Source organism: Temnothorax longispinosus, chromosome 3, assembly GCF_030848805.1.
Source record: "Temnothorax longispinosus isolate EJ_2023e chromosome 3, Tlon_JGU_v1, whole genome shotgun sequence".
NCBI classification, from domain to species: Eukaryota; Metazoa; Arthropoda; class Insecta; order Hymenoptera; family Formicidae; genus Temnothorax; species Temnothorax longispinosus.
In genome coordinates, this window is record NC_092360.1 from 15,789,699 (window position 1) to 15,800,350 (window position 10,652).

The window sequence follows — 10,652 nt, forward strand, 5'->3', positions numbered from 1 at the left end:
AAAAATTTCTGAAGGATTGCGTAGGTAATGAAAAAGTGAATTGCAGGCAATGAATTTCTACAATATTGCAGAAGAAATATTGCAGATGTAATGGTTTAGAAACATTTCTGATACATGATAAAACTATTATTTACATTTAAATTGCACGCGTTATATTTTTGAATGTTTCACATACAACATTGCATTTGTAATATTTCCGAAAAGTTGCTGACAGACTTTAGAACTTATAAAAAATTAAATTTATTATTATATAATTATTACATTTTATTGCATTTTTTCTCTTTTATAATATTAAGAATTTTCTGATATTCCAAATTTTGTCATATGGCATTTTTAATATAAAATATAAAATACTTAATAATATTTAATATAAATTAATATTTGACGTTAACTGGCAAAAAATATTTATTCGTATATCTGTATTGTTAATAATGTTATGCGATAGCTTTATGGTCACCAAAATAAGCAAGTATAAGAAAGAAAGAAGCGTCAGAGTCAGAGGATCACCACTACCCTGTTCGATCATCGATGTCAAGCAATAAGGCGCCGGTATACTACTTGGATGGGTGACCGGCTGAGAGAGCGAATTTCTTTGGACAAATGCGCGGCGGCTATACGCACATGGCTTAATATATTTTTTTTGTTCCGGTAACAAAATATTTCATTTTTCACATATCAACAAATAATTTTTACGTCAGTAACAAAATTTTGTTTGCTAATACAAAACATTTTTCTCAGTGTAAAATGTATTTGAAATATCTCTGAAGTGTTTTTGCAATATTTCGTAGATATATTTCAGAAATATTTCAGTAATATTACCGAAATATTGCCGAAATCTTTCAGCAAAGTTGCATTTGAAATAATTGTGCCGATTGAAACATTGCAGAAATATTGCAGAAACGGTCGTGAAATATTTCTGAAATATTGATGAAAGGTGTAATATTTCAAATGGAATTTTGCAGAAATGTTTCTGAAATATTACATGCCGAGTGGGTTGGCACCTTTGCGAATCTGTTGAGACGATAAGGAGATTTGTATGGCTAAGAAGGAAGCCTAAATATAATATAGTACAATTTGCCTTAAATATCTTGGTGAGTTTCATGTAAACTAGATGTGGTGCCGTTAATTTTCATTAACTTCTATGTTCCACATGTGCCGTTACTGCCGTTATAACGGCCATTTTTGTAAATCGTCATGAATTCTCACGGTCATAATGGCGAGTCACGTCTTCGAGAACCTTCGTCTGCAGGTGTCTGATGATCTGCGCAATCTTAGAAATACATCAAAATGGCCGTGTGCATAGTCTACCGGCACACGTTTGACATGATGGCGATTACCACCGCTTTATCTTTTATACGTTTCTTCTTCGTGAGACTTTATACTGTCTTATTGATAATTTACGCGAGTTACGGTGCCGTGGATTATTCTTTTTGGTGCGCCCGCCCTCTAGGCTAAACGCCGATCGACTCCCTTTGCGCCTGGAGTTAAATAATAATAACGCGTTACTATTCTCGCGCGGGCTTATATCTGCATTAATTGTTGAACTCAAGTCAGTTTCCTTATGCTGAACTGTGATCATATTTCTATAGACTTGTGTGAATATGATACCTAGTTTATGTTTTCTGAAACAAGTATGCAAAGTCTGTTTTAGGTTTTATACGGATAATTGCGTTATAATAACTATTTTATTTAACTCAGTGTTTAGAACTACTATTTACCCTATGGCGATTATACATTTATTGCATATGTAACTACGTGCGTACACGTGTCTACGCACTCAACTTAAATATAGGTTAGGCAGCCGAAGTATCCCAATGCCATTAGAAAATAGTATACTCGAGTGCGTCAGCTTTGTTTTACCGTATTAATATCTTTTGAAAGCGCGCGAAAGTGCAATACGCGATAGCGGAAAGCGTTATGTAAGATTCTTGCGTAGCATTTAATTTTTCTGTGTGACCTACGCGTGTGAATCTAGTGCTTGGTCCATATATAACATAACATTACTGGACAATCTTATGCACTTAAAATACGGTCTTTCTAACAATCTTACACAGATTCAATTTATATATATCTTAACATAGCTGAAAGAGCTGAATTTAATGTTCAGTTATATGTTCATTTGGTGTTGAATTGTGCAAATTGGACCAGTTGCTATCTTCTATGGGATAACTGCAAAGCTCTTTTATAGAACATTAGATATATAGAACGTGTAGCTGCATCACGAAGTATTATCTGTGATCCTTTGTATATGTGACGGTGAAGGGTGTATCTGTTTGTCTTCTAATCCTATTGATGTTCATTCCTGGGGTAAATCTGAAGAATAGTGGCCTCCTCACTAATTTCGTTCAACTTGGGCTTAATCGACGCGTTTTTGCACGAAACGACCGAATCTGGCAGAAAAAAATGTCGCTCTGCCCCGCGAAGCGAGATATTAACGGTTAAAGTTGACAGGAATCAGGTTATGATTCCTGTCATACCGACGAGATGCAGCGACTACGACCATGCCCTGCGGCCACACGCGCATGCTCAGTGGTCGCACGCGCATGTAAAACTGCGCCAATTTTAAATAAATCAATCGTGCAGAATAACCAAGCATCTCGATTCAAGCAGTTAGATCTCACGCTGGGAGTTTCATTAGTTTAATTATGCGTGGGAAGCACACACACACACACACACACACACACACACACAAGGGGGGTGCGAGGGGGGGCCTTCGGCCCCCCCCTGCACCCTCCCCGTCCTCGCTTTACAACATAAAGTACATGCTAAGTTGTAAAACGAAATTATAAAGTACATGCTTGGGGCGGGGGGGTGCAGGGGAGAAAAGCCTTCCTGTTCACGTGCGCTCACGCATGTAAGCCCACTTGCACCCCTCCATGCATGTGCTTTATAATTTCGCTTTACAACTTAGCATGTACTTTATGTTGTAAAGCGAGGTCCACGCTTTCAACCGTGGGGGGGTGCGAGGCTCGCACCGCCTCGTCTGTGTGTGTGTGTGTGTGTGTGTGTGTCCACGCGAAACGAGGTGCCACATGGGTTCATGACGCGCTTTACAACTTAGCATGTACTTTAAGTTGTAAAGCGAGTTCCACGCTTTCAACCACGGAGGGCTCCCCCCTCTCGCACCGCCTCGTCTGTGTGTGTGTGTGTGTGTGTGTGTGTTTGTGTCCACGCTTTACAACTTAAAGTACATGCTAAGTTGTAAAGCGCGTCATAAACCCATGTGGCATCTCGTTTCGCGTGGACACATGGCACACACACACACACAGACGAGGCGGTGCGAGGGGGGCTCTCGGCCCCCCTCGCACCAGTACGAGAGGAACCGCAGGTTCGGACATTTGGTTCACGCACTCGGTCGAGCGGCCGGTGGTGCGAAGCTACCATCCGTGGGATTATGCCTGTCTCGGCCCCCCCTCGCACCCCCCCGTGGTTGAAAGCGTGGAACTCGCTTTACAACTTAAAGTACATGCTAAGTTGTAAAGCGCGTCATGAACCCATGTGGCACCTCGTTTCGCGTGGAAAGTGTATAATGCGTGAACTATTTCGACATATATATATTAGTTATTTATGCCTTTCAATACTTAAAATAGCTGCTATATTTTCCAAATTTTTTTTTGTTAATAACTTTTTAACGAATAACGAGCGACGGCTAAAATAATATATAATGGAAAATAGAAATACCGAAGATTACATAGAAATAGCCTGTGGCGGTGCCCCTTCCCCCGCATAATAAAACTAAACAAACTCCCGGCGTAATACCTAACTGCTTGAATCAAGACGCTTGGTTATTCTGCACGATTGATTCATTTAAAATTGGCGCAGTTTTACATACGCGTGCGGCTACTGAGCATGCGCGTGTGGTCACAGGGCATGGTCGTAGTCAAGGTCGGTAAATGACGCGTCGGTAGCGACGCTACTAAGGTCTTCCGACGGCCGCCATTTTGGATCCAGTGACTGTGTATTAGTGCACGTCGTACAATAGTTGTTACTGTGTGCGTAATTCGCCATTCGCGCTGATGGTGTACGGCACTGTACGGACACGTGTCTCGTCGGAAAGACGAAAAGCTGCAATGGTAGGCTGCTGTGCAAAACATTGCAAGAATCGCAGTGAAAATGGGTTTCGTATGTTTCGGTTTCCCAAAGACAAGCAACGAAAACAAGTATGGCTCGAAAAATGCGGCAAAAGTATAGCACCGACTTCGAGGTTATGCGAGGTATGTAAATGAATTATGTCAATTAAAAATATTATAATTTAAATTTCGAGCAAGTATTAATTATCACTTTTTATTTTATGTAGCGTCACTTTGATGACTCCCAATTTGAAAACCACCGAGAGGATAAATGGCGAAAATTAAAACCAAACGCTGTTCCAACTATTTTTAATGATGAAAATTCAACAATTACATTCAATAACCAGTTAGCAGTTGGTAAGAATTATTGCAGAATCATATTTTTTTATTCAATATCTGTGGATATTAGATAATAATAATTATTTTTTAATTACATTTATTATTTGCAGGGCAACAAACTCCTCACGAAAATCTATTTGAAAATGATTATGTTCAAGACTTTAATCCGGTGATTTTAACTAATTTCAACAGTAATATTAGGGATAATGAGAACGTTATCGATGGAAATTCACTAAATGAACATTTTCCATCAGCAAAAATGGTCACAGATACAAGCATTCAAACTGATGGTGACAATGACACACTTATGTTACAAACAAAATACATTTCTAATGAAGAAGGTACTATCCGACAAGCTAATGAAATAAAATACTTGCAACTGCAATTAGAAAAAGAGCGTGCAAAAGCTAATATGCTAAAGTCGAAATATGAAAATGAAAAATTATTACGACTAAAAATGACAACAAAAATGAAATCTTATAAGAAAAAATGTTGTACCTTATCTGAAAAATTGGAAAAGATTCCATTTTTCAAGAAATTTGCTGCAGGATTATCTAATCCACATCAACTAACATGGTCTCTTGAATGCTTAAAACTTGCAATACAAATAAGATACGCTGGTAATTCCCTCAATTTTTAAATAAAGTAATGTTAGTTTTTGTATGGAATTAACACTAATTTTGATACTTTCTGTTTACAGTTGGATGGAAGGCCTATTTATATTTGAAAAAAGACCTCCAGTTACCTTTACCAGCTTATTCTACTTTATGCAAACACATCAGTAAACTTGATTTCTCTCCTGGTCTGTTAAAAGATGTCCTTTCATTAATGGCAAAGAAAAAGAAAACTCATTCATCTACGCATCAAAGTGATAGTGTAGTTTTGATGGATGAAATGGACATTAAAAAATCCTTGGAGTATGATGTTAGCACAGGTATATATGATACAAACTGAAGTTTATATTTATATTACGACTAATGATTACAAAATATGATTACAAAAATAGATATTCTTAGCATCCTTATTAAAAGAAACTCCTACACTCTGTATATCTCTGTATACAAGTACTAATTCATGAGTGTTTTTCTACAGTCTCTTTATTAATAAATAGAATATATTTTCAATTGTATAATAATAATATTAATATTAATAATAATTGTAATTAAAATAATGATTTTGATAATAGTGTTACGCTCGTCGAGTAAGCTCGCCGCCGTAACACTATCGCGCACTCCACACTCGCGCACGTATTTCGCAGAACTCGCGAAAGGAAAGAGAACTCAAAAGAACTCAAGAAATACGTTTATTCCAAGCTCGTAAAACAGAACGCGTGCGGATTCCAAAAATCCGCCAGACAGAAAATCAATAAATCCATCAACAAACTCCCGTTGTCAAGGAGCGCGCTTCACAGCTTTCCGCGACTTCTCTACTCAGTGTCCAGCACGGGCGTAACAATAGTATTAATAATGATACCTATAAGTAATGTATTAGAGTAAAAAAATTGTAATAATAATAACATAATTTTTTTCTCATATTTTGTTATTTAGTCATTTCCTTGTCTCTCTATACAGTTCATAAGTTCATAGGCGTAACCCATTGGTTCGAAATCCAAAGTACGTTAAAATTGAAATATATATTTTTAATCTATAACTACAGGGTCATTTATTGGACAAACAACGTGTGAAGAACGAGCAAAACTAAACACTACTGTTGTTGTTTTTATGCTCAGAGGACTAACAGAAAACTGGAAGCAAATTATTTCGTGGCATCTGACGTCTAAATCTTCAGATGATTGTGTAATGACCCAATTACTTTTAGAAATTGTTGAAGAAATCGAGAAAATAGGCTTTAGGGTTCATGGATTAATTTGTGATATGGGTCCGAAAAATCAAGCTATATGGCGCAACTTAGGAGTAAATGTTTCGAGGGATAACGTTGTACCGTTTATAAATCATCCTGTACGAACTGGTAATTCTTTTTATATCTTTCCAGATGTTCCACATCTTTTAAAAAATTTACGAATGGCGTTAACCAATAATTTCATCATTATAATAGCCCGATCAATTGTAGAGTCTGAAAATTTGCCATGTAATGAAGTACGATTTAAATACCTTGAAGAATTAGTTGCAATTCAAGAACGACATAGTGATTTAAAATTAGCACCAAATATAACAGCTGAGATTTTAAGGCCTTCTTCTTTTAATAAAATGCAAGTACCACCAGCAGCGCATATATTTAATGTAAGAACTGCCGTTGCTCTGGAAACTTTGATTGAACTGAAAATGATAGATAAAGAAGCTGAAACTACAGCTTGGTTTATAAGAAAGGTTCGAGCTTGGTTTGATGTAATGAATAGCAGATACCAAAGTGAAGTTATAAATTTAAGTAATAAAAACGTAAAAATAGCTATTATTGATAATTTTTTAGATTTAATATAAAATATAATAATTGGCAAGTCATGGAAACCAGTTCAGACGGGTATAAAAATGTCAGTTTTAAATACTATAACACTCGTGAATTTATTATTTAAAACTGGATATAACTTTTTTTTTAACCTCTCGCCTTAATCAAGATGCCATAGAAAATTTGTTTTCGACTTTACGTCGACATGGAAACGATAATCCAACTGCTTTAGAAACTAAACGATGTCTACGACTGATTACATTATGTCAATTTATAGACACTCGAAAAACCAAAAAAAATTATGAAGATGATAATGATGAGCATTACGTTCAATTCTTTTTATCAAAAGAACCAAAGAAAGGAAAAGATTTAATTGGGATTTTGCCAGAGGATTGTATGTATTCCCCCGTTTATGAAAATACACAAAATTAAACTTATGTAACCCCAATAACGAATATGTTGGAGAAGATGTTTCAACACTCGGTGTGAATCACGCGCAATGTGTGGCGCTATGGTAGACATTTCCGGTTCGACTGAAGCGCAGCGCGTCACCGGTAACGAATCTCGAACAGCGCTCTTCAGTTGAAGTCGATCCGCTGTGCGAGAATCACGTACTGTATACCTTTGTGCAAATATATTGTGAAAGATAGATATCGTCATTTTTCTTCACCTCATCCTTGCTCGAGCTACCGAATATTTCGTGAATAAGTTAACAGGTTATGGGCCCAGACACTCTACCTGCGCGTAATGGAGCTCGCAAAGAAAAAGCAGCGTGTGAAAAGTTGCACGAGGGAGCGTGAGCGGTTTCTCCGTGGCGCACGCGGTCGTTGCGAAAGCGGCCATTTTCTCGCAAAGAGTCGTGGCAACGTGGCACGTGGCAGTGTTCTCTGATCCGTACAGAGAAATAAGAACAAAAATGTCGGACGATCTCGCGAGAAATGTGAGGAGACTCGATGGGACGAATTTCCAAGGGTGGAAATTCCACGTTCAGTCTGTGCTGGAGGCAACGGAAGTCTTCGACATAGTGGATGGCACGAGGGTGAAACCGAAAAACGCCGAGGGAGCAAACGCAGCAATAACGAAAGCCTGGAATAAAGACAATGCGAAAGCAAAGGCTATTATTGCGGCATCTCTGGAGAGCGCTCAGCTGGATTGCGTAATCACGTGCACCACAGCCCGCGAGATGTGGGTGAAGCTGTGTCAAGTCCATGAACAGAAGTCCGAAACCAACAAGCTGATTCTAACGAAACGATTCCACGAGTACAAGATGAGTCCGACAGATTCAGTCGTGCAACACGTGACGAAGGTGCAGAATATGGCGCGGCAACTCAGTGATGTCGGCGAGGCAGTGACCGATCTGACTGTGATGGCGAAAATCCTCGCCAGTCTAACGACTAAGTACAGTACACTCATTACGGCATGGGACAGTGTAGATCCCGCGCGACAGACTGTAGACAATCTGTTAGAGAGGCTGATTCGTGAAGAATCTCGGCTGAACGTAGAGAGTGAAAGTGTTAGTGCGTTAGCAGCTACGAGAAAAAGTACGCAGAAAAAGGGTACCGGAGTAAAGAGTGAAGACAATCAGAAAAAGCGGCGTTCCAAAAAGAACATAGTGTGCTATCGATGCCAAGAAAAAGGGCATTTCGCGAGTGAGTGTCCAACGAAGGAGAAGCCGAACGATGGACAAGGACAGACGAAAAGTTCGTGCGCGTATGTGGCAGCGACGTCCGCGACGGATGGTAAGTCGCGAGCAACGAGTGACAGTCGGTACACAGATCCCACCCGAGACCAGGAGCAGCAGTTGATGCGTGCCGATGTTAGAGACGTATGGTTTCTCGACAGTGGCGCGTCAGCACACATTACCTTTCGAGAGGATTGGTTCGTAGAGTTTCGTCAAACGCGGGGAGACAGTGTCTCGCTAGGTGACAACGGTGTGTGTGAGGTGACAGGGGTCGGAACTATAAGAATCGAGAGGCTCGTGGATGGCGTCTGGGAGGAAGGGACGATCAACGATGTCCCCCTAGTCAACGATGTTCTCCTAGTACCGAATGTGAAAAAGAACTTATTCTCTGTCGGCGCGTGCACAGTAAAAGGCTTTGCGGTGAATTTTGAGGACACAAGTGTCAAGATCAAACGCGACGGGTTGATCACGACTATGGGAGTAAGACAAACGAACCAAATTTACCGGTTGTTTTTGCGAGTACCAAAAGTGCGAAAAGAGATGAACGTTTCGGAAAAGACAATTAGAGTGTGGCACGAGCGACTCGGCCACATAAACGGAAAGTCACTGAGTGATTTAGTGAGAAACGGTGTCATAGAAGGTGTAACTGTGAAGGACTACTCGAAGTTTTTCTGTGAGGCCTGTCAACTAGGAAAATCGCATAAGCTACCGTTTGATAAACCGGTAGTAAAGGTAGCGAGGAAACCGGGCGAATTCATACATAGTGACGTGTGCGGGCCTATGCAGACGCGATCTCTTGGTGGCGGCGCGGAATACTTCGTGACTTTTAAGGACGATGCCATGGGGTTCCGTCATGTGTTCTTCATGAAACACAAAGCAGACGTTTTTGACAGATTTTTAGAGTACGAGCGGATGCTCGTGAATAAGTTCAATCGGCCGGTAAAAATATTTCGTGCGGACAATGGCACCGAATACTGTAATAAAAAGATGCGCGAGTGTTTGGCGTCCAAAGGCATAGTGATGGAGAATACAGCTCCGTACACTCCAGCTCAAAACGGTCGAGCGAAGAGGGACAATCGCACGATTGTCGAGTGCGCGAAAACAATGCTTCAATCGAAGAATTTACCTTTGAGTCTGTGGGCGGAAGCCGTAGGTGCCGCAGTGTACACTTTAAATAGAGCCGGACAGTCGGGACAGGGCGGAAGCGGCACGCCTTACGAAGGATGGATGGGCAAGAAGCCGAACCTGAATCACATGAAGATTTTCGGATCGGAGGCCTATGTCCACACACCAAAGCAGTTTGTGAAGAAATTCGACGCGAGGTCGAGGAAGATGATCCTGGTGGGGTACCAAGGAGACTCCAACAATTACAGGTTGTATGACGTACAGAAAAAAACTGTATCTGTTTCCAGAGATGTTGTATTCCACGAGTTCGTGGGTATCAAAGATTTCCAAGACCCAGTGTCGGAGGTAACGATTAAAATACCCAAGGCGGACGATGCAGAGGACGACGAAGTTACGGTCGACAACGATCAGGACCTCGACGAAACATCGATCGAGGATGAGCTCGATGATACAGTAGTCGAGAACGTTGACTTCGATGGCGCAGCAGTCGGTATAGCAGGTACCAGTGGAGAAGCAGGTGGTAATGCAGGTGGGGCGAGTACAGCTGCCGAGAAGGCAGGTCACGCCAAGTAATATTCCAACAACTTTCAGGGAAGCAGTGACTGGATCAGATGCACCGAAGTGGTGCGAAGCCATTAAAGAAGAGCTCAAGGCGCACGAAGACAATTGTACGTGGACGATCGTGCCAAGAGACTCAAAGAAAAAGACAATAGATTCTAAATGGGTGTTCAAGATCATAAGGGACACTGACGGAAGGAAGCGTGCTACGCTTCAAGGCGCGCCTTTGTGCGCGTGGATTCCTCCAAAGGGAAGGGATAGATTACACGGAGACATTCTCTCCCGTGGTGAGATACGACTCGCTACGTGTTCTCCTGGCGGTCATCACACAAGAAGACCTAGAGTTCGTACAGTTCGACGTCCGGACAGCATTTTTGTACGGAGAGCTGAAAGAAAACATCCACATGGAGATTCCAGAAGGACTCTTCGACGGTAAAGAAGAAAGTGAGAGTGTTGGGACCGTGTGCAAGTTAAAC

General features: G+C 40.7%; 1 protein-coding gene across 1 annotated transcript; it reads left to right on the forward strand.

The window, feature by feature from the left end:
• The first annotated feature begins 3,852 nt into the window (after positions 1–3,852).
• Positions 3,853–5,860, forward strand: LOC139810165 (uncharacterized). Its single transcript, XM_071773483.1, has 5 exons — positions 3,853–4,214; positions 4,298–4,427; positions 4,520–5,029; positions 5,110–5,343; positions 5,596–5,860. Exons 1-5 carry the CDS (start codon positions 4,017–4,019, stop codon positions 5,727–5,729), a joined length of 1,206 nt encoding a protein of 401 aa, XP_071629584.1. The 5' UTR covers positions 3,853–4,016; the 3' UTR covers positions 5,730–5,860.
• Positions 5,861–10,652: the final 4,792 nt, after the last annotated feature.